Here is a 27683-nt window from a genome sequence, read left to right on the forward strand (position 1 = left end):
CTGATCTGCATGCCTTTACTCCAGGAGCACATGTCCTTCCGGAGGAGGAGGTTGTTCAGTGTGACGGCCCCCACGATGTAGAACATCTGCTTGACCACCTGCTTGATCAGTTCGGGGTCCATGCCGTGCTGACACATGACTGAGTGGAAAGAGTTGAGCTGCCGCAGGATGGAGTCCAGTGTGTAGGTACCCTCATCAGCAATGCTGGAGGTTCGCTTTCTTAGCCCTGTGGGCTTCACCCCAGACACACCCTGAATGGTTTCATGCTCTAGCATTCCGGAGACTGCAAGAGAAGTTCAAGTGTCAGAAAAGAAGATCTGGAAGGAAGCGTGTGCACACACACACACAAAGACACAGACATACACACATGCAGTTTATGAAAATGATTTGAGTATCAACATAGAGGGGAAAAGAACTCAATAAAAGGGCTTCTGGATTTTAAACTTTAATGAAGGAATAATTCTTAAATTCAAAAAAATAGTAATAATTCTTAAATTCAAAAATTTACCATGAAATTAAGAACTCTTAATGGCCCATTTTCTGAAATATGAAGCCTTGTAATAGCACGTGTGAGGTATCTTGGGAGGGTTTTTGAGAGAGATGTATGGAGCAGTTAGGGAGAAGATAAAAATTCTCCAGTAGGGCTTCCCTGGTGGTGCAGTGGTTGAGAGTCTGCCTGCTGATGCAGGGGATGCAGGTTCGTGCCCTGGTCCGGGAAGATCCCACATGCCGCGGAGCGGCTGGGCCCGTGAGCCATGGCCGCTGAGCCTGTGCGTCCGGAGCCTGTGCTCCACAACGGGAGAGGCCACAACAGTGAGAGGCCCGCATACCACAAAAAAAAAAAAAAAAAAAAAAAAAAAATTCTCCAGTAATATCGAGCCCCAGAGGCAAACAAATCAAGTAGCAAGAAAGGCAGGAGATCAGGCAGTGGTCTTGGAGAAGACTTGGGAGAGGGCAGCTGTGTGGGGCTAGAGAGCTGGGCCCTTCCTTGCCCTGAGCTTCCCACAACAGTAGGGAGACCTCGGGCTGGCCTTAGCCTCCCAGGACTCAGTCTTCTCATCTGGGGCACTGCTGCACCCTCTATTACGCTCTTGCAGCATTTGGCTTATGCCTCCTCTAGGATGGTTTTGGGATGCCCACTCCCTGGACTGGAAGCCCCCTTGAGAGCAGGGGCCATTCCTGATTCACTGTTATGTGTCCTAGAGCTAAATGCAGCTTCCAAAGAACCTCATACTGACTCAAAACATTTGTTGTTGTAAAATCATTGGGAGATGCAGCTAGTGGCACATCTAAAGGTAAAATTTCTTATTTAGCCAATGAAACCAGGCAAAAGTAGAAGAGAATGGACTGAAGCTGACCTCTGCATCTGTGTTACCTCAAGCATTTTTGCTGACCTAGGTTGCTTTAAATTCATGACCTTTTAGGCGTCAGCTGAAGAAACCACTGCCATCCCCCATGGCTTCCTCAGCCTTCTATGTTTCTAGTTGGTTAAAGGGGGGCCTGCAATAAAAAATGGGACACTAGGAGCCCACAGAGGTGAGACGAAGTTGTAGAAATGTGGAAAACACATAGATGGGGAAAGAAAGGGTAACTGGTAGTAGCCTTAAGAGGCTGTTGATAATTTGCTTGACAATAATACAGTTTGGTAACTTAAAAAATTAAAAAAAAAAGTTCAGTGCATTCAAAATTAGCAGCCTGCAATTTGTACATGCCTTCTAATTCCTATTTCACACCTGCTACACATTCCAAAGGAATACAGGTAGAACGATACACAAATACACACCCAGAGTGAGTACACACATATAAAGATAGGTACATGAAATCACGCATACATAGAAACACACACACACACACACACACACACACACACACACACACACACACACCCCAGTTTCTCATCCAATGAGAAAGTGCTACTTTAAACCAAATTGCCTTTAACAATTCCATAGGGGTCATGAGATGTTCCACTCAGCATGGAGTGTCTGAGACCTGTTCTTGTTGCCATGGTACCTTCCCAGCCCTCTTACTGTAGCCTAATAGGCAAAGTACATACCCTCCCAAGCCTCCTGCATTTTAGATGGATCCCTAGGAAGCTCTGTGTAGTAGTACGTTAGACCAAAGTTTAAAGTATTTTTGAAAACTGGATGAGGTCTGAGGTCTACTGCTGGGTATAAAGCATGACCCAATCATAAGAGAGAGGCATTACACATTAGGGAAGTAAACTATATACTGCCATTTCCATCATGTGGAAGCAGTGATTTTGAGGTACCCCAGTTCATCATGGCTGGGGTTCTGGGATTCCTCAGCTAATTTTGAGACTGAGTCTTACTACTTTATGTTCTCCATATGAATACATGCTCCAACACATGTGCCACTGGTGGTCATCTACTGGCGGGCACATGAGGTAGACAGACCTGGATGTCAGCAATATGCCCTGGCCTTACCGATCATTGGCTGAAGGATATTCTCTAACACCCGCACGAGCTGCTGGTAGATCTGAATGGCCAAGTCACTTAGCACCTGTCGGTACTCAGCCAGGTCAAAATTGGTGAGGCAGTGTTCATTCTGGCGAGATGTGTTGTGTTTCATAAAGCCCTAGAGCCATAATGGAGAGTTAATGATACAGATGAAGTAAAATGTCTCCTGTTTAACTCTCTCATTTGATCGGCATCCTCATGCTATTTTTTCCTTTCTCCAAAGAGTTCCCATTCCAACCTACACATAAATGCCAGGATACTCCTTCTCAAATTCTGTGTGTTTGTTTCCATCACGTCTCCCCTTCCACTTCTTACTAGCGTTTGAATAATCTAAACTTGGCAACCTAGCATTTAAGCTTTTCCACCAGCAATGTCAATGAAACAAGATGGGGGAACTTGATTTGAAAAAAAAACTAATGAGTGTTTTCACTTATGAAACAGCTGGTTCACTGCCAAGCACTAAATTATCTAAAGCAGTAATCTCTTAACTTCAGTTCATTAAATATAGCCCTATTTATAAATACTACACTGGAAGGACATAAATAATCTTCTTAAAATTGATCAATTTCTAGAGAGACTGGTGAATAAATAAAAAAATTCTCTTTACTATATTTTACTGTATCCACACATGATTCTCAGTCCGAGCTTAGAATGGAATCTTTTGGTGGTATTTGTTAAAATGGAAAGCCAACTGTACAGGCAGGTACTTCTGTCAGGCACTGCCTGACAAAGACAATTGCCTACTTGATGGATTCTGCCCACACTCGAGCATCTGCCTCCCTGCAACCTACTTAACAACATGGTCTAGAACTGGGGACTGAAAGGACAGTTAACAGGCCTTCTGGAGGATTCTGTTCTGCTAGTCCCATCTGCTCAAGGACCATGTCTTGCTCATATTGCATTTCCCATCATCTGCCAGGACAGTCCTCTGCCCCTAGCCTGTGGGTGCTCAGAAAGTACTACTGCTCAGCTTCTCTGCCTGCCCTCCCGGCAAAGGATGGGGAGGTATGAAGGGCAGTGGTTATGGACAGAGGCTCTTGGAGGTGGACAGACCCAGAATCCTAGCTCAGCTCCTTATGACTGAGAGCACTTGGGCAAAGTGATGAGATTTAGTTTCCTCATCTGTAAAACTGGGTTATAATTCCTACCTCACTGAGATGTTAAACAAGAATTAAACAACATAATGTACAATAAATGCTGTCTGATACATACTAAGCAGCCCTTAATAAATGATAATTATTAATATATTACATAGTTTTGAAATATGAAGTCTATCAACCAACTGATGACCACATCACTATAAGCAAAAGCAAAAATATCTATGGACAAATCTAAAGAGACATGTTTTACCCTGATCACCTTTAATGTATTACACAAGCCAAAACTGATTAATTTCTTTAAATAGCTCAATATTCCTACATCAGTCCTTGAAAAGCCCATTTTCACATCTTAACAAAAAGTTTCAGTGCGATAACCATTCAATGACCAATGCTCATTTTATTTCTGCTGTGCTTTCTCATAATACAAACTCTCCGAGGGAAGAAACTGTGTCACTTCCCAAGTCAGTTTTGTAAATAATGAACACCAAACAAAGCTATGAACTTCCAAGCCATCTCTGAATTCGGGTTTCTAAATTAACAAATGGCTAATTAGTTTGTGCTTTAAATTTTTTTCCTTAAAAAGGTCAGAGAAAGTATAGCATGCTGGTTTTGTGATCAAGGCTTTCTCACCTCTTCTCCACTGTACTGCTTCAAACAGTGCAAAAATCGGCATGTGTTAGAAAGCCAGAAGGAGACAGTTTCAAAATCATCACCTCTTTTCTGAAAGAGAGAATAAGCCTAAATTAGCTTTTTCCTTAGGGAAATAATAGCCTGAGAAAACCAAACAGATACCAGAAGGCCCATTTCCTTCACTTACCATTAACAACAGTTATAAAAATAAATCACATTGCAGTTGTAAAGCCTCATATCGTTGCTAGAGAATTTCAACCACTGAGTTCACTGTTTGTTTGTTACTTTGCTTGGCAATTAGAAAATGCCATTAGAAAATGATGCCTGGTCATGCAATTGATATTCGCTTAGCGGTCCCTTTAAGCAGAAAACAATTCACCAAGCCACAGCTTACCCAAACTCACTTCCCTGAGGGTTACTGAAGGGAATCAGAAAGGACTAAAGGCACAAAAGGGAATTACAAATACTGTGAAGCACTGAAACCCAGATTAGGTTAAAAATCTTGTCAATGATAAGGTAAAATTTCTGGGGAGCTAATCAGAAATGGAATGGAGGAAGCCCTGTGCAGAGCAGTGGAGAGTGTGGCTCTTCATCAGGTCTGGGCCACATGTCAAACCACCTCTGCGAAATCAAACCAGGGACACACGACAAATACACTTCAGTTTAAAAAGGGATGTGAAACAAATGCACATCCATTTAAAATGGTATCAAAAGGGTGCTGTGTTCAAGTATCTACTCCATTTTAATCTTTAAACAATTTGGTACAATAATTAGTCAAATTAGATAAATTTGGAAGAATTTATCCAAATTTTCTCATCTTGCAAGTAAGATGAGAGGGAGAAAACTTTACGATTTGGCTTTGTTGTCTTTGTAGGAGTTGACTTAAGAAGTAGTAAAACTCGTAGTCTATCTAAATGTAATACAGCATCAATACACCAAAAATTAAATGAGTTACATTCAGAAGACATTCATCAATTTTTGAATGTTAAATATTCAGAAACTCCACACTTTAGTAAGCACTGTAGAAAGTAACCACATAGACTATCTGTGCAGGAGGGACTGAGAACCGGCATTAAAAGTTATGACCAGGGGCTGGGGGAGGGTGTGTCTAATGGGTACAGAGTTTCAGATGGGGAAGGTGAAAAAGTTCTGGGGAAGATGAAAAAGTTCTGGAGATGATGGTGGTGATGGTTATACAACAGTATGAATGTACTTAATGCCACAGAACTGAAAAATGGTTAAAACTAAGAATAATGTTCACTGTTTTTCTAGATTGTCAAGAGGATGATCATGCAAGTGACTCAGTGATTACTGAGTTATGCAGGGCTTTCTGTTCTATTATGTAACTTTGCTGCCTTTTCCAAGTCTTTCCTCTCTGATTAGTATCTGTGTGTTGCTTCTCACATGGAACCAGGCATTTAAGGTAACAAGGAAAATTATGAGATGAGCTGGAGAATAATGGGAAGAAAAGTCAGAAGAGAATTTTAAATGTTTTATCAAACATTTTTTTATATGAATGGGCTAGGTATTACTAAACTTACTTAATACCTATTTTAACTATAGCATCATATTCCCTGTATATATGAACTTCACTAGGTATTTTTAATTTACTTCTAAGACCTCAAAGCAGAAAACTTCTATGACGAAACTGAATTTGCTTCACAATCAAATGCAAGTATATTGACTTAATTTTGATTACTGTTCAACCTGAGCCCTGTTTTGAAAGAAGGCACATAGACACTTCACAGAATGAATGTTTCCTACAATGGAAGGTATAGATTAAGACTAAAAGTGGTCATAACTGGAAACTTAGCTCAAGTCTAAGGAAGGAAAAATACCTCTGTGCAGACTCTGTCATCATTAATATTCATTATGAGAATTTTGTTGAACATGAACTGACCTTTAATACTTTTTTGATGCTGTTTATTGTTGATGTTAGCAACGACCTTACTTTCTGATCATCATTCAGGTAGTCAGCGTGTCGAACACACATAAACAGGATATACGCTGGTAACCCTGGAATCAAATTGACTGCTACACCACGTGGCTTCAGTTCTAAAAAAGAAAAGAGGAAAAATAATCTTATATAACTTTGAAAGTCTTCACGAGGAATGCTTTTTGAGATACAAAAGCACAGCTCTCATGTAAGAGTTCAATCATTCAGGGTAAATAGGTCGTGTTTTTAAAAAAGCATATTTTAAAGGCTGACTAAGTGGAGAAATTCTTGAGGGTAGGAACATGTGAATCTTAGCTGCTTATACAACAACTGCCAAATGTCTATCTCCTGCCCTGACTTTTCCTTTGAATTCTAGGCTCATGTATCAAGTGGCTTTTGACATCTCTGCTCAGGCATGTCAAACTAAGCCCATCCCAAACTAAACTCTTCATTCCCTATGGAACCTGCTCTTCCAGGAGTTAGGTGGGTCCTACCAAGTGTCCCTGCAGTGTGACTGACATCCATGATGTGGTCAGGATGCTGCTACAGCACTATACGCACAGCAGTCAAGGATGACTAAAGAAACCAGTGTGAATATTTAATAAATGAGTGACTAGCCTTTCCCACCACCGACACATGTACCAGAAAGACCTTTTATCTCACGCAGGAAATACTTGCCCAGAATCAAGTTCTTAACAAGTTTTTGCTCATCCTCCTTCTTGTATTCCAGCATTCCTTGGAAATCCTTTTCTTTTCTGGGAATGTTGACTGGACGAATGGGCTCATCAATGATCTGTCCTGGGGATATGTTCTCCATTTGGCCCACTTCATCAGAAACAAAAAGAAGAAAAATGTCTTCCAGGTAGAAAAGATGAGAGGTTTCCATGTTCCTATAATTTTAAGTAAACTCTATAACAACAGAAGTTTGCCATATTTACCACTTAATTGTCCCTTCTTTCAGTATTTTTTCTGGTAAAACTGGGTGGATAGATGATAAATTTATATGGTAATGTCACTCTAACAACCACTAGTGCTTGGCTACTATGAACACCAAAGAATCTTACTAGATTCAAAAGCATTTATTTTTGTAATAAGGTTTACTTTGTAATAAGATTAAATGTCTCCAAAGTAAGTGGTTTAACTTCTTAGTTAACTAATCAGTATCAATCATAAATATCTAAATATATTTCGACTTTAATTTACAGAAGGAAAAAACAATATTCTACAAAGAGGCAGCCAGACTATAAAAGATTCCCCTTTACCTTTAGCTCTATGAATCTGGTCATTAAAGAAAAAGAACATTTACTTTAAATGTATCATTGCAGTCAGTTCAAACCACATCAAGATAGCTGGTAGAACCGAGTTTCTTCACACTAGTTGATGTGAAATGTATTATTTCTCACAAAGCCTTCATGAGGAAAAGGCTTAATGTTCTCCTGTCACCCCTCACTCCCAAAGAAATCATGAGCAGATAAAACAACCTGTATTTAATATGATTTCCTAAATATTATTCACTTTTTGTTTGTTTGTTTTTAGTAAAGTGCTAAAAGTCCCACCACAAAGCTGCAACCATTAAAGTACAACCGCTGGCTAACAACCCTTTCAGATGTTAAAAATGATCACCACTGTTGATGGCAGCTGCCAGAGAAAAACTGAGAGTTAAGAAAAAGTCTCCAATTTCATCTCAAAATTGAGAACTGAATGGGAAATTCAAGGGAAGGTAAAGGGAAACTTGAGTTATGATGGTGTTTGTGGAGCTATATGCTAGTAAGATTTTTAATTCTCTTATCTACAGGAAGGGGGGCAGTTAAGAAATCTATTTAGTGTTATACAGCAGAAACCAACACAACATTGTAAAGCAATTATACTCCAATAAAGATGTTAAAAAAAAAAAAAAGAAATCTATTTGGGTGTAGTTTAAGTTTGAGTTCAGAGACTGCTGGCAAACAAACAAAACGCAGATCAGATGCATTAGAAAGTTTAATCTTGCTGACTCCACGAGGTATCAGCCATGCTTCTCCTGTCACTCTGGGCAACTTCCGGTGTTAGTTCTGGGAAGCCAGTTCCACAGCATGAGGTTATCACAGAGAACACCAATACCTGCCAGTGCTCTTGCTCATGTGGCACAGAGCCTGGTGACACCTCGTCCACCTTATGCCGCAGCATCACACACCGGGACCATCAGCGCTGAAAATCACCACCATCCACCAACGTTATGATATCTAAAGAGCGATCATACTGTGATTGGACAAATCAGGGCTGTGGCCACCTCCCATAACCTAGCATTTCATATGCATGATGCAGTCCGGAACCGCAGGACTAACTGAATGCCTTGTATGCCTCTCTACAAGAGATAGGAGATTCAAACTATTTAGTTTTACATAAGTTATTTCTGGAGTTAGTTTAAACACAACAGCATGAGGATCTCAGGATCAGTACAGAGCTGTGACCTTCACAGCTCCTGTATATATTCTGCATGTAAAACAAAATAATAAGATCCCTGCCATCTATGTTACTGGTTGCTTTAAGCCACAGAAACGATTCAATGAGGGGAAACTGGGAGAAAACAGATTCAACATACTAAGTTTATCAACAAATGCACACATTTGGACTCTGTATAACTCAAAAAGAATGTTTTAAACCTACTCATTTTATCATATCTAAGGTGCCACTGATTATGACATATAGTATTATTTTATATAACACTAAAGAAGGAAAAATATTGCCAGTTAAACTAAAACCCATCAACTTCTGTAAGATACATCCTAATTTCAGAGATGTTAAAATATGAAAAATTGTGCACCACAGAATTTATGAAATATGGTGAATATTTTAACTAAGAGATATTATGTTTTAAAAGAAAGCTTCACTTTCCTTTTGCAAAATCTCTAACGAAGATATTTTTGGTTCTGTACAAAAATGTCAGAGATAAAATCTGCCATACTTTCATTAAAATTTTACTCTGTCTTTGAATTCTTCCCAGAGATTAGAGTCTTCACAAAAACTCACAGGTAAAATATAGATGTCAGCTCAACATGACCTTGATTTATTTAACAAATCATATAATTAAAATGTCAACCCTTACGTAGTATCAGGAAAATATAAAGCCTGAAAGAGAGAAGCCAGAATACCACCCAGTTTTTAAGAGACTCAGGGGACCTTGGGGGTCATTTAGTCGAATGCTCCATCTAATACAGCAATCTTCTAGGAAGATCTGAAGCAACATCTATTTCCATTTTCAAGTATAATAGATTCTTTATGCTTGAGAGAAAAACATTCCTGAACCTTTTTGTCCTAGAAATAGAAAGGAAATTGGAAAATTTTTTTTCCTCCCCTCACTTTGGTACAGGGAAGATCTTGATCTCAGGTTTAATTGAGAGTCAAATGAATTATTATAAGTAGAGAGGGTCTGTTGGAAAATATGACACAAAGAAGTCAGTGCTCTTCAGAAGGCTTGGGTTCTAGTCCCATTTTGGCCACTAAGTGGCTGAGACTTTGGAAGTCCCTTATGGTTTCTGGGCCTAAGCTCTGTTCTCCTATGAAATAATTAACTGATTTCTAGAATTCTTTTAGGTCTAAATTCCCCGACTCTATGAAAATTGAGATGGAACACCCACTCCTGGATTAAAATACAGCATAAAGCATATCAAATTTTGAAACACTCTCCATTTAGCCATATAATTTCTGCTAAAAATTATGTATGTTGGCATTTAAAAAGTCTTCACTGGCTTCTAAAAATGTCTCCTTAATTAAGTGTAGCCCATAGGAGGAGGTAAGAGTCTTGCTATTTTAAACCAGAAGCATTTAAGTATATTATATTTAGAAAAATATAAGAAAACTTTTAGATATTAGAAGGTGCTTTGCTGTACAAGGTTATCAGTGTTTTCTGTACACTGTGGGGATAAGGGGACAGGAGAGAAAGGTGTTGGAAAAGCGTGTTGTCTTTCTTCTCTGCCTTGGGGAGGGGAGGTACACTGCACTCAGCGAACGCTCAAGTCACATAAATCTATTTCATCTTATTCTGTAGATATGTATTATGTAACTCAACTTTTCTTAAGAATATCATAATGACTTTTTTGTTTAATCTATGAATTGCCTTCTCAAATGTACTTATAGATTTAAGAATATAGCTGGCAGGATAGTTTAACTGATGAGGTTGAATTCTGATTGATAATGGCTTAAAATTGCTCTAAGCTTTCTCTTTAAGTAAAATATACATATCAAAGAAAGCTAAGTAAAAATGTAAAATAATAAATGGCTTTTCTATTTATCAAAAGTTACTAACATATGGTAAAGAAACGATTAGGAGCTTAAAAAATAATCTTACAAGTTAATACCCTTAAAATCAGTTTCGTTCAAGCGGATACTCTGCTGTCTAATTATCATCTCATGATATAATTAATGCAGAGTTAAGTACAGAAAGGTTCTCTGAATAAAGACTTTTTTTTTTTTTTTTTTGCGGTACGCGGGCCTCTCACTGTTGTGGCCTCTCCCGTTGCGGAGCACAGGCTCCAGATGCTCAGGCTCAGCGGCCATGGCTCACGGGCCCAGCTGCTCCGCGGCACGTGGGATCCTCCCGGACCGGGGCACGAACCCGCGTCCCCTGCATCGGCAGATGGACTCTCAACCACTGCGCCACCAGGGAAGCCCTGAATAAAGATTTTTAAAGTTCCGCCAACAGACATATAGTCTGGGTCTGTAATTCAGAGGTTCAAAATTTTAATAAATGGAATGATTATGACAGGTCAGACAATATACTAGGTGCTGTGAAAACAAGAGGAAATAAGAGGTGGTCACCATGCTCAGGAAGTTCATAGTCCATTGAGGAAGGCAGTAATTCAAACAGAAAAACTGCTAAAAATATGACAGTGAAAACCACAAAAGATGGGAGGCAAATTGCGGTACACAGAGGGTAGAGCCGTAGGGTCTATCTGTGTGATCAGGAAAGGCTGCTCTTGAGCATGTGACATATAACTCTGGTCTCAAAGGATAAGCAGGACTTGACTAAGAGAAGCAAAAAGATCAAACAGGTGGAACAGTTACGACAGGCCTGGCACGTTGGAGGAATGAGAGCCACACAGTTAATCATGGTAGATTCTTTTGGACATTCCCAGTGATGGGGAATCTTCACCCTTTGAGCAGAGCAAAAATTATTCAGAGTGACAATGACAGAATAGACGGGCAGGCTGCACAGTATCATTTTTGGTCAAAATGGTAATAGCCTGCATAGGTCTGAAGGCAATTCCAAAGAGGGTCTCAGGATCTCTTGAACAATGAGATCATTGCTGGACTAAGCTGAGAATGTGGCTTTAGCCCTGTTCACTGCTATATCCCTGGCACCTACTTACTGAAGGAACAAACACTAACCCACAAGACAAGAATCATTTGTATATAATAATAACCGATATTTGATCACTTCTCAAGGTGTTTTCCCATCATCATATATAAATCATGAGATGTTTTCTAAAATCTTATTTCTTTATAATCATAATTCTTTTTTTTCTTATTTACTTCTCTTTTTGTTCTCCATTAGATGTAAGTTCTTTGAGGACACAGACTCTGTCTTACTCATCTTAGTATCCCTAATACTAACAGTAATAAAAATAAGGTGTATATAGGATTTACTGTGTGTCAGGAAATATACCAAATGCATTCCACATATTAATTAATTTAACCCTTACAAACCGTGTCAGGTAGACACCATTATCATTCCCATTTAACAGGTGGGAACACTGAGGCATAGAGAGGTTCAGTAACTTGCCCAATATCAGATGACTAATAGTGGAAGAGGCAGTATTTAAGCCCGAGAAGCTTAGCTACAGAAGCCATGCTTTTAACCACTATGCAATACTGCCTAGCATAGTGCCTGGTCTATAGAAGACGGTCATTAGATGTTTGCTGAATGAATTCTCTCTTTGTAAATTATTACTACCACGAAAAGAACATTTTCCCCCACCTAGTAATGAAAATTTCCACTCCACGGAGGCCAGGTTTGCTGAACGTCATTTTTGTTATTGTCCCTAATATTCACACAAAAACCTTTTAAGCCACTAGTATTGCATATAAAACCAAGGTTCAGCAACTGTCATAGAAACATGTTTAAATACCTTCTAGTTCACCGATTTTTTTGGCAAATACTTTCAGTTGTTTTTTCAGTTTCCGGACAGTCTTATCTTGTTTTTCGAGTTGTTCCATCAAATCCTAAAGATCAAAATGAGAAATATAACAGAAAGACCAAAATAAACCTTCTAAAATGCACAGAAGGAGAGCAGACACAAAATTACAGAAACAGCACTTGTTAGTTTTACATAAAAGCTCCATGAAAGCTCATGGGTAGAGCCCCACCTGGCTAAAACTGGCAGGCAATGGGAAATGCAGCTATAATAAAAGCCAAATGTTAAAATATACAAGGCAGTAAACTCCTTTACAGCGTGATGGACAGCAGGCTCACTGTGGAGTCTTTTCCAGTAGACTCCACAACAATTAAAATGCTCGTAAAATGTACTGCTATTCCAGTAGCAAGTTTTTCTTTTAAAGGAGGAACAGGCAAAGTAAATTCTGATGAATGCACACAGTTTTTTGGGAAGTTTTAAGGATGGTTGAACTTAGGGGCTTTTGATTAACACCTATGTGTGTGAAGCACTGTCTCTATGAGTCCCACCCTTTGGAGAGGCTAAAACTAGTCCTGTAACTTAAGAAAAGTTAAGAAGTTTTGGGAATTAAAAGGTAAGTTAAAAAATAACGACAGGGGGGTGGGATAGGGAGGGTGGGAGGGAGATGCAAGAGGGAGGAGATATGGGGATGTATGTATATGTATAGCTGATTCACTTTGCTATAAAGCACAAACTAACACACCACTGTGAAGCAATTATACTCCAATAAAGATGTTTAAAAAAAATAAATAACGACAGAAAACAGGATAGAGTGGTCTGCAGACCAAGTGGCAGGTTGGATAACGTTCCCATAAAAATCTCCCAGGTGATATAAGTTTGTTTATAGAGAAAAAGGGATAATTCCACATGGTTTATGCAAAAAGAGAAAACAAAAGCAGTTCGCTCAAAGGTGGGGGGTTAAAAAAACTGTGATAATTGGCTCTCTAATCAAGAATTCTTTCAAATGACCGGCATAATTAAAAGATCGATAATTAAGAAGAAAAGTGGACAACAGCAGACTAGGAACTTGGAAGGGAAATAAATCAGTGATTTAATAAGTCTGTGGTTGTTATTCAGGTTATGGATTAGAAAAGCTTTTATAAATACAAATATTCATTCATTTTCCAGTTTAGTTTAGACAAGGCTGATTTAGATACTAGATCAATGATTCAAAAGGAACAGTTGCTAACATTTCAAAGCGTTCAGTTGTTTCTTGGATTTTACTTTATCTTTCAAATTTTGCTTCCATCACACTGTAAGCCTAGTGTTAATAACAAACTGAAGGTGACAATGGACGCAGGACACTGATAGAGGCGACATCACTGGGTAAAAGACAGCTGTGGGGAGAAAGGTTTTGTGACACTTTTTGAAGAGACTTCCTGGGGCGGGGCAGGCAGCGGTGTGCTCTTCAGTTACAGAGGGCTAGAATTAGCAGGGAAGACGACAGAGAAGCACTCTGAGTTTACATACAATCATCCGTTTGTAAAGTGAAATCCGATATGATTGATACTTCTTAGGATCATCTGCATATAATTCCTCAAAATACTGAAAAAACAGGCACAATGGACATTTGTTTTTCTCTGTGAGGGGAATGCTACCTCTCAGCAAAATCAATTTTAAAATATTTTAAAACACAAATAATGAAACCACGTATACTCAAAAGGCTCTGATTTGTCACCTGCCATTGCCCTCTAATTTTTCTAGTACAGATGATTCTGATTATATATACACAAATATATTTTCACATGCTCAGAGGAAACAGACTATGTTAGCAGGTAAACAGAGCTGTGGTCCATATTCCCCAGATAAGGCTGTTATTTCAATTCTCAGACCTGTTCACAAGTTGTTGCACTTTCTTTGCTGCCAGTAGCAGTGGCAAGAGTGGGGAATTCCCTTAAAACAAAAGTGAAAATAATGGCAAAGTTGGAGCTCTTGTTTGAAGTTGGAAAGACTGATGAGAAGCTGTGTGCCTTCCTTCCCTGAAAGGCAGCTTGCGGGTGGCCTGTGACGCTTGCCCACTAGAGGAGGGAGAAAAACCATTTCTGTGATTGTGTTGGGGGGAAGGTGGGTGGGAAGGATTTGCAGGGTAGTTTCTCAGAACACTAAGCCTAGGCCCACTGCTGCTTTAATATCTGCCCAAGTGTTTCCTAAAGAAATGCACAATTAAGATTGAGACACTATAATGATTGTGAAAAAGTACATCATCCCCTATCTGTAAGTTTGAATCCACTCTCCTGAATAAGTAGTCAGCGAGGCAGAAGCAGCTGACCTACGAAGGGTTTTCCTAAAATTCAAACTCGTTAACTAGATTCTACCAGTTGAGAATTTGAGGGCTTAGTTTATGTTTGTATTAGCTATTAAAAATTGAGAAGAAAAGTAATACTGTGCATAAGGTTGAAAGGGAAATGCTTAACCAGCTTAGTGAAAAAACTCTGAGAATCTACCACCCAGAATCATCTTTATTTCATGGTTTCACCTTGTATTTTAAGATAATCATTTAAAAAGCACAGAATTTATATGCTGATCAATTATTATTATATTATTTAGTATATCAATTCTTAGGCAATAAAGCATTGTTAGTTTAGTTTAAGCAACAATATACTTGTGAGTAATAAAATGACATCTCAGAAATATTCCATGATTCAGAAGACCTTCCCCCACAAATTAGTGATATTTCAGGCCCTTTGGAAAGAGTCCAAACTCTGCCCTCACCCACCTTTCCCATTCCTACAATGTAGCCTCACCAGCAAGCTGTCCTCAGAGGGAAGCACAGACAGGAAAAAGAATACCTTTTTTTTTTTTTTTTTTAGATTAATTAATTAGGCTGCATTGGGTCTTCCTTGCTGTGCGCGGGCTTTCTCTAGTTGCAGTGAGGGGGGCTACTCTTCACTGCGGTGTGCTGGCTTCTCATTGTGGTGGCTTCTCTTGTTGCGAAGCACAGGCTCTAGGTGCACGGGCTTCAGTACCTGTGGCACGTGGGCTCAGGAGTTGTGGCTCTTGGGTTCTAGAGCACAGGCTCAGTAGTTGTTGCACACGGGCTTAGTTGCTCTGCGGCATGTGGGATTTTCCCAGACCAGGGCTTGAGCCCGTGTCCCCTGCATTGGCAGGTGGATTCTTAACCACTGCGCCACCAGGGAAGTCCCATACCTTTGAGTTTTGCTTCAAATTAATATAAAAGATGGTTGAATAGATGACACCAGAAAACTATTTGTAATGTAAATGATCACTAATGAAATAATGGAGGGATAATTCAGATTGTTAAATCTTCAGAGAAAATCCAAACTATTTTAGTACAGCTCATTAAAACCCTGAATTGAAGAAACAGAAACAGCGCTTCCCTGGTGGCGAAGTGGTTGGGAATCTGCCTGACAATGCAGGGGACACAGGTTCGAGCCCTGGTCCGGGAAGATCCCACATGCCACAAAGCAACTAAGCCCATGCGCCACACTACTAAACCTGTGCTCTAGAGCCCGTGAACCACAACTACTGAGCCCACGTGCCACAACTACTGAAACCCTCACGCCTAGAGCCCATGCTCCATAACGGGAGAAGCCACCACCACAATGAGAAGCCTGCACACCGCAACGAAGACCCAACACAGCCAAAAATAAATAAATAAATAAACAAACAAATTAATTAATTAAAAATAACCCAAAACAGAAACAAATTACCACTAGCCCTAAACAGCTTTTCTCAAAACCAGACTGACACTACAATATAGATTTTATATAGAAATATGGCATTGGGAGTTCCCTGGTCGGGTAACTGAGGAACTGAGATCCCACAAACCATGTGGTACAGCCAAAAATAAAAAAAAAAAAAGTGGAATTATACTTTTTCAATCACTTTTACTTTAATAAATATGTTTATCAAACTTAAGTATAAATCTGTAATAAAAGTTACTTTGTGACTGAGAAAGAAACATTTTAGAAAATATTTTCTATAAAAGAAAGAAGGACAGAAAGAAAAAAAGAGAAAAAGAACAAACTTGGACTCTGTGCCAGCACTCAGAATCTGGCAAGGGGAAAAAAATCTCCTCATTCACTGCCCAAGTTCTGCTAAAAAAGAATCACGAATGTATAAACTTGAATCCTGACGTTCCTCCTCCCTGACCTTGGAGCTAGAACCAAGGTCAACCTACAGCCCCACGTTGGTTCTGCCAACTGCCTTGCCTGACCCTAACTCTAACCCCGCTGTCTGCTAGAGACAGGGGCTGGGATGGCCACAGTGGTGCTTGGGGACCAAAGGTTGTGACAACTATATAACCTCCTCGGTGGCAGAGAAGCTGCAGCTGACGTGGAGGAAGCTGAGTTCCTGAGGATATCAAAAGCCCAGCACACAGTCGGCCGATATCTTCCAGCCCCTCCAAGTGAGGGCTGAGGATGCTGAGATGCACCAGAGCCTTCTGTGAGAAACAACCCAAGTACACGCCTTTTTCACTTCTACCAACATAGTCCTATTTTCCTTACTCTGTCCCTGATAGGGAAAGAGGGGAACAAGTGTGGGGCAGTGAGTGTTTCCCAGTCAGGAAAGACATTTTGCTCAAAAAGCAAGGAAGGCCGCCCTGCAGGGCTAGGGCCTGCGTGCTGAGGAGTGTGGCCTGGCACCTCCCTTACCAGGTTCTCGTTGGTGAGCCGGGTGATCTCGTGCTGCAGGCTGGCCTCGATGCGGGCCTCTGGGGGCAGCTGCAGGTTCTGGGCCAGCAGCTGCTGCTGCCGGTTGTTCTCCTCCTTCAGGCTCTGGATCTCCCCGCGGAGGGCTTCGGCCTCATTCTCATGGCTCCTCTTCTGCGACTGCAGCTGGGATTCCAGGAGCCTGCGGAGAAGCCACACGAGTAGGAAAGGGAGGTGACACCAGGGTCCCTGCCTGAAGGGTGCAAGACTCCATGCTCACTTGCAAGGGCAGAAAAGCGGGGGCTCTGTAGTGACTGTGTAGCTTCTGACTTGATTAGAGTCTAGGAACTCAACCAAGGGCCAGAAATGGAAACAAATGTGCTCACATTTGTGTCTTTCTGAACTGTGGACCCTGCTACAAAGTTCTCAAAGGCCCCTAGAAACAGGAAAATTTTAGCTCTTTTGAAAGGTTCATAGGAAATGATGATCAATCAATCAATTAAAAATTGATCAATCAATGAAAAGACATAGGTTAAAGAACCTGGCTTACTACATTCACAAACTAGCATTAAAGTTGGCAAAGCTAGTACCTTCGTCACAAAATCACCGCACTATGGAGGGCAAGATTACAAATGCCCCATCTAATTAAATATGCCTTGAAGACTTTCAGCATTACTAATTCCAGGCAGAGGGTATGACCAGGGTCCCATTTTTACTTTCTACTTTTATCTCTGAAGGGCAGAAAGGCTGCAGTGCTACTCTGAAATACATACAGATTTACCCAAATCCAGACAGATAGCTCTGAAATTTCATATATATATATAAATATATATATATATATATATATATATATATATAAAATCTGTCATTTTCTCTTTCCCCATAAACTTCCTTACCAGTAACAGAATCCTAACAAGATATGGTTTTAGAACATCAATATTAGTGGGACCAACAAAGCAGCTACTGCTTCTCTGAGCAAACATACAAGTCAGCTGCGCCGTGAGTAGTCTAGGGCAGGAGGATACTAGAGCGAACTGGCATCCTCCCTTCACCAGGCACCCCCATTTCTACATTCACCCCCTTTTCCAAAGCCAAGACAAAGTTATGGATAGGAATTAACTAACATGAAGAAAGCAAAGATGTTCTTTTATTCGAACCCCCTTTGTTATCAAATGCTGGGAAACACTGATGCCATTGCAAGCAAACAGTTAACAGCAGACTAAAAATATTTTAATGATTATAAAATTTCAAAAGGATTTGAACCAATAACACCACAAAGTTAATGACAATGGTTTGTGATTAGAACAAAGCAGAATAAGTAGAAGCCCCTCGAACAAAGAGTCTAAATATTTTAAAATTAAATATTTATATATTAATATTTAATATAAATATTAAAAATTAAATATTTCTAAATATTTTTTAAATTTATCACTAAAATGGCATTTTTAAGAGATTTTAAGACACAAATCTCACTAGAGGAGATGAGTGTCTGTGTTAGAAAGGTGCTGCTGTTTCATTTTCATTTGCTTTCCCCTAAACATATTTAACATGTTGAGTTAGGGTGATTAGTTTGAACTGTAGCAATGCAGGAAACCCTCTTTGCTTGCGGTTTCATAAATCGGAATTTCACAATAACCACACAGAATGCCAAATCGTGCACTTAACACTGCTTAACACTGCTGTTAGGCAGCATGATCATAATATATGAGAATGTAGACACATTGCTCAGGCACATATATCCTTTAAATTGATCATTATTCCAAACAAGAAACCACTAAGTAATAGGTATTAATCTCTCCTGCAGTAGTAGCTTGGGCTCCAGTTGAGAGGTTTGGAATTTCTTCCACTTTTAGTGAGATATTCACAAACTTTAGTGTCTGAAATTTACCCAGGAAGACACTTAATGAATAAGAAATACAGAAGTTAAAGTCCGGAGGCCACTGTTAGTAAGAAAAACAACAAATTAATAACATTCCATTTTGAGGAGACAAATATAACCTGTTGGCTTGTTTCAACCCTTCATAAACCAGCAACAGCTCTCCATCCTCATTCAACTCATGGCCATCCATAGCAGATGATCTTCCATGCAAAAGGAAAAATAATGCAAAACACAAAGCGATGGTAATGAGATGATGATGGTCAAGAGCAGCATGTGATATTTCAATATTTTATTAAGTCAACAGGACTGCTTTTATTAATTACAGATGACTTTAAGATGTTACCACAAAAATCATTTTTGGTTAATTTTTTTTAAAAAATGGGTAACATGTAACATCACATGTAAATGTGTAGAAATTAAAACAAAATAATCAACATCTAGAGCTACTTTTCCTGCAAAATAATAAATGACTGAAGAGGTAAGAAGGAGGTTCTATTTTTAACATTTTATTCAGCTAACAGAGTGATCTTTTTTTTTTAACATCTTTACTGGGGTACAATTGCTTTACAATAGTGTGTTATTTTCTGCTTTATAACAAAGTGAATCAGCTATACATATACATATATCCCCATTATCTCCTCCCTCTTGCGGCTCCCTCCCACCCTCCCCCATCTCACCTCTCTAGGTGGTCACAAAGCACCGAGCTGATCTCCCTGTGCTATGTGGCTGCTTCCCACTTCAGCTAGCAGAGTGATCTTATATGTCACATATTATGTTAGAGACTAACCAAAATAGTCATGTACATATAGAATGAAAATTTCAGCTACTGTCTTCATGTGGCAATTTTCATAATTCATTTCAAAATGAAGTTTTAAGTCTTCTGGGTAGGAATTTGTTTTAGCTTAATAAAATCTGATTTTGTATTTTTAAAATTATTTTTTAAAATTCTTATAGGAGTAACTTATAAGCCAGTATATGTCCAAAGTTCCCAGCTTTCATGACACAACTTTTAAAAGGTTTGTTGTGTCAAAAATTAATTTTAAGACCTGGGGAAACTTCTTTTTTACTAGAAGTGTGACACATTTTATTAAAAGTATGTAGAATTAACAAAACTGACAGAGTTGGTTATAGTTTTTTTTCTACTGAGGGTATAAAAATAATATTTTTGACTGTTTGTCAAGTGTCAGACACCATTCTACAACCTTCCACATGTACCATTTCATTTAGTTCTCCCAGTAACCCAATATATATCATTTGCCACACTGCAGAAGAAGACACTGAGGCTTAGACGTAAGATACCTGCAGGGGTTGCACAGTTGGCAAGTGGTGAAGGCCAGGGCTATGTGACTCCAGAGCCCAGGTTCTTACTTCTCCTACTAGACTTCTGTTTTGTTTGTTTGTTTGTTTATTTATGGCTGTGTTGGGTCTTTGTTGCTGCACGCGGGCTTTCCCTAGTTGCGGCGAGCAGGGGCTACTCTTCGTTGCGGTGCGCGGGCTTCTCATTGTGGTGGCCTCTCCCATTTCAGAGCACGGGCTCTAGGCGCGTGGGCTGCAGTTGTTGTGGCTCACAGGCTCTAGAGCACAGGCTCCGTAGTTGTGGCACACGGGGTTAGTTGCTGCGCGGCATGTGGGGTCTTCCCAGACCAGGGCTGGAACCCATGTCCCCTCCGTTGGCAGGCGGATTCTTAACCACTGTGCCACCAGGGAAGCCCCTAGACTTCTCTTGTTGATACGATGTTTACATAAAACAAATTTCAGACATTGCTCTTCTATTTTCCATCTACCATCTATCCCTAGAGAGTTGATTTATTTGCACGGTCTCAACTGTATTATTACATGCTGATGACTTCAATATTTACATCTCAGCCTACATATCTCTCCTGTTCCAGACCTATATTTTCAACTGCCTAATGAATTTCTCTCCTTGGATGTCTTCCTACCTCCTTAAATATTTGTAAATCTACTGATCATTTCCTGTACTTCCCCACATCCCAGACCCAGGATCACAAACTGGCATCACTATATCCAACCAAGTATCCATAGCAGACACTGCAAAGTTACCCTTCACGGTCCCCATCCCACACAGCCAACAAACTGCAAGGCTACACACCCCATCTTCTTATGTATCTTTCAAAGTGTCCCATTTTCTTCAATCCCAACTGTTACCAACTAAGTCAAAGTCACTATAATCAGTCATTCAATTATAGTGGTAACCTCTTAACTGGTCTTTATGCTCTCAATCTTGTTCCACTACAATCTATTCTCTAACATAAAAGCCAGGGCTAGCTTTCTAAAATTCCAATCTCATCATATCATTCTCCTACTTAAAATCTTTCAGCAGCTTCCCTGGTGGTGCAGTGGTTAAGAATCCGCCTGCCAATGCAGGGGACACGCGTTCGAGCCCTGGTCCAGGAAGATCCCACATGCCACAGAGCAACTAAGCCCGCGAGCCACAACTACTGAAGCCTGCGCGCCTAGAGCCCGTGCTCCGCAACAAGAGAAGCCACCGCAATGAGAAGCCCATGCATGGCAACGAAGAGTAGCCCCTGCTCGCCATAACTAGAGAAAAGCCAGCGGGCAGCAACAAAGACCCAACGCAGACAAAAATAAAAATAAATAAATTAAAAAAAAAAAATGACTTCCTTCCTGTCACTGGAGGGAAGTCCAAATTATCTTGGCTATCTCCCCAACAGCCTATAAAACTCTGTGAAAGGAAGGACTGTATTTATCTTGCTTACTGCTATATTCCCAGTGTGTGGCACAGGGCCTGGGATGAAGCAGGCATGCAATACATATCTGGTGACCGAACAGCTGAGAGGATGGATGAACAATGTAATATAGCTCTTTTTATACTAACACATTCTTAGCTATAAGATATGCTTACAACCTACATACATAAATTAAAATTTAAGTTTAACCAAATACTTTTATAAGCATTCTCCACTCTTGCCCATAAAAGAAGGTAGTAAGTACCTTACATTTTGCATGGTAATATTCTTTAGTTTGTGAAGTATTTCTGTATACCAATCCTGACATTACGCACCAGGAGACCTAGAAGTACACTGATAAATCTCTGTTATCATCACTGGCTGTGTTCTTTTAAGCATGTAGTCTTTTAAGTTCAGAGTTCAATAGCATGAAGGCTCTTTGGGAAGCAGGAATGGTAGGAAGGCTGAGGAATTCCAGCAATGAGCTGTGATACTCTAAGCTATAGGGAAAACTTCTGGGAAAGTTTGGTCACTTAGTGACTGCAGATCTGTACTCTCAGCCCACCCAAGGCTCTTAAGACGGAGCTAAATGCCATCTACAAGTTCACTCATGAGTAAATGAGATGAAACCAAGGTTAGAATTTTCTCAGAACACCTTAGGAAACGTGACAAAAACTTGGTCTCATATATCAGGGTCCCATCCTAGAAGTCATGGTACCCTTCTAGAATTACATGGCCAACACAGATGTGATTCTGCTACTTCATCACTTCTCTTCACACTAAATTTCAATTATTGAAAGCTGCAGCTGTCCCTACAAACTTTCACAATAACCATCCTGAATAACAAATGGAAGTGACTACCCAAGATAGACCAAGCTGTATAGTAAGCAACTGGTTTTCTTCTCAAGGCTAAGACCCTAAATATACAGAAATATATTCCCTTAATGTAAAGAATATTTTCCTTTCCATCTCTCACCTCTTATAATAATATAAGGTAATGCTACCTTATATTATTATAAATGAGATTTTAACTGGGAATATATTGGAAACCTTGGATCCCCTTTGAAGGTCAGCTGATGTCTAACAAAACAACGCATAAACACTTGGACTTACTGTATAAGAGGCTGGCTTGAAGATTAAAGATCAATATGATTAAACCAAAATGAATAAAAGAAACATCAACTTACCTGTTTGTTTCTTTCAAACCGATATATGCTTGTGCTATTTCGCCTTTATCTTTCATTTTTTGTACATCTTCTAAAAGTATTGTGGAATCTGTCATTGTATTCTGAAGGGGGAAAAGACACATTTCCACATTAAGTGTTAACTCTAAAGCTTTGAACCTCATACAACATTTTTCTTTCCTCCAGAATAGGGGGTTTCTGTGTTCTACAACACCTCTGCCCCACCAGAGCATCTGCCCTAGCCCGGGTACAACTACAGAGAGTGGGGCACAGGCAGTTAAGAGGAAGAGGCACCTCCAGTCCCTCTCTTGAGAATCCCTAACACTCTACTACAAAGATGGTGTGATTCTAGAGTAAATAAAATCACTGATGGGTCCCATGTGTTTTACACTGTGTGTAAAACACTGTGTGTATACACACACACACACACACACACACACACACACACAGTGTAAATATATATATATATATATTCAGTGTCCTTGCCTGGTTATTATTCTAATGTTGTATATATACTTTAAAAAATATACATATAGATATAAACTATATACAGCATTAAAACAATAACCAGGCAAGAACACCAAGTATTCAATGCAATGTACAAAGCTGTTCTTTCTTCTACTTCCAGACCAGTTATAACAAAACAAATGCCCTAATAAACACGAAAAGTTTGACATAAAGCTCATTTTTCCATTAACAACTCAGTACAAAACAAGTGGTGTTCAGATCATGTGTTTCAGCAAAATTAAATGTTTTTTTCCTCACATCTTTAGATATATATAAATGGGAAGGATTTAGCTCCTTGGAAATGTCTACCATCTGCTGTTATTCAATTCTTTTTTCCTCTGTTACAGTATAGCATGGTACATAAGCTTTTGAAATCAACATCTGGCAGGTCAGAATTACTAACGATTTTGCATAGAAAGGACTTTTCTGCTAACATTTTTACTTCCTTTTTTATTTTTCCTTTTTGGTGTAATCTGTCTGACAACCAATGTAATTTCAAAATCTTGCCTCTACTCAGCCACTCTCTCTCTCTCCTAAACCAGGGCAAGAACAGACAATAAGAACAACTGCTCTATAGCCTCTAAAGAATAATACTCTTTAGAACCCAAGAGCCCATTCTATTTGTCTAAATAGTATATGTCTGATCCTTTAGTCAACGTTTGCTCTAAAGCCAGATCTCACAGTGAAGTGGAGATTATAGAATACACTTCAAATATCATGATCTTAGAGACCAAGATAACTTTAATGTCAACTAGAGGCCTACGAATACTCGCTTTTGAATTCCAGTGTTTATAATAAAAAACATCCTTTTTTAAAAAAAATCCCAGTTTTATCCTAATGCTGTCCTTTTGTGAGTCTATAAATGCACACTTAGAGAAGACCAAATATAATCTGATAAGAGCTATTAACAAGAGCTTATGCTTTACTGGTTTTAAAAATCTTTCCCATAAGCACCACATATAGCATTTTTATAAATATTCTAGGTATGTTTTATAAATATTTTAGTACATATTTCATAGAAAATTTCTTTTTCTCTTTTATTGAAAGGCAGAAAATCTTTCTACTCTATAAAGGACCATACTCAGATTTTTAAGTTTTAGATAGTAACTCAAAGAGCCAGTTTCTATGTTAAATAACGCTACATGTATTCTTTGACATCTGAGGACCTACATGATCTGGTTTTTAACTTTTAGTAAATTAGGTAAGTAGATCTAATGAACTCATCCAAAGGAAAGATAGTAGAAAGTAGCCAGTCCTTCCCTTATCTGGCCTATCATAGCTAAGAAGCAGGGGCTGGGCATGGGGTCAGACTTGGACTGCCAGCGCTAGGAAGTTCCTGACTCACTGCTCAAAGAGTCCCTGCCAAGACAGGACCAGAAGTTCTGAAAGGGTTGCGCCATGTAGGAAAATCCCACTCTTCCCAAGAAGGGCATGCTCAGCTCCTCAGGCCCCTCCTCTCCCTTGGCCAACAAACCCACAGCTCGTAGAAATGAGAGTATGGGAGAGCTTGCACTTTGGAGTGTGCTCCGAGTTAAGGGCTTCCCTCCCCCGCTTGTGGATGGCCTGCCATAACTACCACTATGAGTCACAGAGCTGACTACGAATTCAAAAGTCATGGAGGCCTCTCTGCGATCCAGACTGGAGCCTATGACATCCATTATTTTCCCACTGACTTCTCAAATAGCAGGGGGTCAAATAGGAAATTAATTTGTAAATATCAAAATAGACTTGTTGGCCAGAAAATATCAACTGCAAAACTGGGGGATACTTGTAAAAATCAGGATTAAATAGAAGTGTTTACTAAAAATTTAAAAAAAATATAATTACCTTGTCATCCTGAAAATCACAAGTCAGCAGGCACAAGAAACAAATGGAGAAAACAACAAACCCTTAGTTCCACAAATAAATTCCATCTTGAGTCCTCATCAAAACAGATAAAAGCTAACTGTGAAAACAACCAAGTTTGTTTCTCCTAAAATTAAGTCTGTATGTAAATTACTATCCATGGAACTGGCATGACGTGGACATTAATATATATTTATGTAATGGCAACCCTTAATTGTCAGGAACAGACTCTTGAAATTCTTTTGAGTTGTTTTGATTTTTCTAATTATAAAGTATTTGTGAGGGTATGAGGAAAATGAACCTCCTGTTAATGTATTATGGTAAAATTCTTATCCCAGGTCTGTGAGAGTTAACAGTAACGCCTTGGTAGGAGGTCATTTGTCCAAGTGAAGCCTCCCGAACACTTGTGGAGGTGGAGCACGTAAACTAGATGTGGCTGGCTGGGCTGGATCATCACCTGGCTCACGGGATATCACTTACCACTTGCTTGCAAAGGAGTTGTGAAATGATGTGTCTCTTGACTAGAAACGGAGTGGGATAAACAGCCCTGGGTTTGAAAGGGCTTAGTCAGTGTCCTGGGCATTTCTCCTAAGAGAAAACAAGCTGATGCTATGTGTAGGCTTGGAGCCTGGAGAGCAGGGACCTTGGTTAGACAGGGCCAGCCCATTAGGCGCTGGAGATAAGTTGTCACGTGGAGTATGTGAGCTGGGTAGGTGACAGTGTGAGGTACCAAAGCTATGTGCTCTTGTGAGCTGGATTGTTTTTATACCCCTTGGTTCATTTTTCTTTTTCTTTCTACTGACTTTTACTAAAGTTTCTTGTTAGAATATTAGTTCATCACAGGGAACCAGAGAAAGGAATTCTAATTTTGGACTCTGTTCCAGCTAGCATGCAGAGGGAGGCTTGTTTCTTGAGGCCCAATCCCAGGTGTGAGTTGTCGTTATCAAATACAAATGTTATGTGCCAGGTATGGTATCTTAACCACATGCAGAACTACCGTTTCTTTTTTTCTTTTCTTTTCTTTTTTTTTCAAAATTTGGAGGCTTTCAATCTTCTTTTATTTTTATTTATTTATTTTTGGCTGTGTTGGGTCTTCGTTGCTGCACGCGGGCTTTCTCTAATTGCGGCGAGCAGGGGCTACTCTTCGTTGCTGTGTGCGGGCTTCTCATTGCAGTGGCTTCTCTTGTTGCGGAGCTCGGGCTCTAGGTGCGCAGGCTCAGTAGTTGTGGCACACGGGATTAGTTGCTCTGCGGCATGAGGGGTCTTCCTGGACCAGGGCTCGAACCCATGTCCCCTGCATTGGCAGGAGGATTCTTAACCACTGCACCACCAGGGAAGCCCCAGAACTACCATTTCTAAGAGAAGTGCTCTCAGATCTTTCAGGCATCCCATTCATTATATGTTATAGTCTTTTAAAAATTGAATTATATTGACATACAATGTCAGTTTCATTTGTACAATATAGTGATTTGATATTTTTATACATTATGAAATGATCACCAGGATAAGTCTAGTTACCATCTGTCACCATACAGAGTTATTACAATATCATTGACTACATTCCCTATGATGTACATTACATCCCTGTGACTTATTTATTTTATAACTGGAAGTTTGTAACTCTGAATCCCCTTTATCTATGTCACCCAACCCTCTAAACCCCTCCCTTCTGGCAAACACTAGTTTGTTCTAGCTATGAGTCTGTTTCTGTTTTGTTTTTTAGATTTCACACATACTAAGTGAAATCATATGGGATGTGTCATCTCTGTCTTTTTTTTTTTTTTTCATTCTCTGTCTTATAGTCATTTTTTATGTGGCAGGTCATGCAGCTGGGATACTTGATTGCCTAATTCTTGGTAACACTTTGCTTCATGAACATGGGTAGGGACAAAAACCAGGTTTTAAGATGATTATTCAGATTCCCCCCGATGTCAAATGACTAAAAGGTCCATTTCTCACCAACACATGGCAGTTGGATCTCAAGTTATCTGAGGTCAGGGAAGGCGTTCAAAGGGCCATCTATATGCTTCAGCCTGGGTCCCTTCTGTGGAATCACTAAACACAGCCCCTCCTAGCTGGGACAACTCCCACCATTAAACAGAACTTCTTGAAGTGAGCAGAAATCATCACCATGTCACTTCTACTCACTGATCTCATTTCTAACCTTTTCATGTGTTATCTTTCCTATCTTTAAACAGGCTATTTTCAACAAATAATTTTAAATTGTATTTAATGCCTTCCCACAGCAAGACAACTTATGGATTTTTGTATTTAATAGAATTGTATTTTTGATCAAAATTTATCATGACCAGATTACTAAAAAACGATTAATTTTAAAAGCCTTTTGCTCATGAGTGAGCGGTGAAACTTTGAAGAGCATTTGGGATATCATTTGCTTCTTGTTCACTCCAATTGGTATTTGCAACAGTTTTAAAACAACATTGAGATTTTTCCCCAAAAATGATGGTATCCTCAATTAGACTAAAAATGCTCTTAAATGTTTGCTTTGTTATAAATTGGAGAGAGGGCTTCCCTGGTGGCACAGTCGTTGAGAGTCTGCCTGCAGATGCAGGGGACACAGGTTCGTGCCCCGGTCCAGGAGGATCCCGCATGCCGTGGGGTGGCTGGGCCCGTGGGCCATGGCTGCTGAGC

At 39.6% G+C, this 27683-nt stretch overlaps 1 protein-coding gene across 5 annotated transcripts in view; it reads right to left on the reverse strand.

The window, feature by feature from the left end:
* Positions 1 to 27683, reverse strand: part of MYO5A (myosin VA) — a 187159-nt gene that overhangs the window by 14860 nt on the left and 144616 nt on the right. For 2 of the 5 annotated variants that reach the window (XM_029236767.1, XM_029236768.1), the window contains exons 29-38: positions 22683 to 22783; positions 18907 to 18987; positions 16912 to 17110; positions 13766 to 13840; positions 12251 to 12344; positions 6822 to 6968; positions 6108 to 6262; positions 4208 to 4297; positions 2445 to 2595; positions 1 to 283 (exon numbers count right to left, since the gene is read on the reverse strand). In XM_029236767.1, the coding sequence (XP_029092600.1) occupies positions 1 to 283; positions 2445 to 2595; positions 4208 to 4297; positions 6108 to 6262; positions 6822 to 6968; positions 12251 to 12344; positions 13766 to 13840; positions 16912 to 17110; positions 18907 to 18987; positions 22683 to 22783 (1376 nt within the window). The remainder of the gene's footprint in view (positions 284 to 2444; positions 2596 to 4207; positions 4298 to 6107; positions 6263 to 6821; positions 6969 to 12250; positions 12345 to 13765; positions 13841 to 16911; positions 17111 to 18906; positions 18988 to 22682; positions 22784 to 27683) is intronic. The other 3 variants (XM_029236771.1, XM_029236770.1, XM_029236772.1) reach the window with 3 other exon arrangements.

This window comes from Monodon monoceros, unplaced genomic scaffold (assembly GCF_005190385.1).
Source record: "Monodon monoceros isolate NGI ecotype Baffin Bay Population unplaced genomic scaffold, NGI_Narwhal_1 Super_Scaffold_21, whole genome shotgun sequence".
In the NCBI taxonomy this organism is placed as follows: Eukaryota; Metazoa; Chordata; class Mammalia; order Artiodactyla; family Monodontidae; genus Monodon; species Monodon monoceros.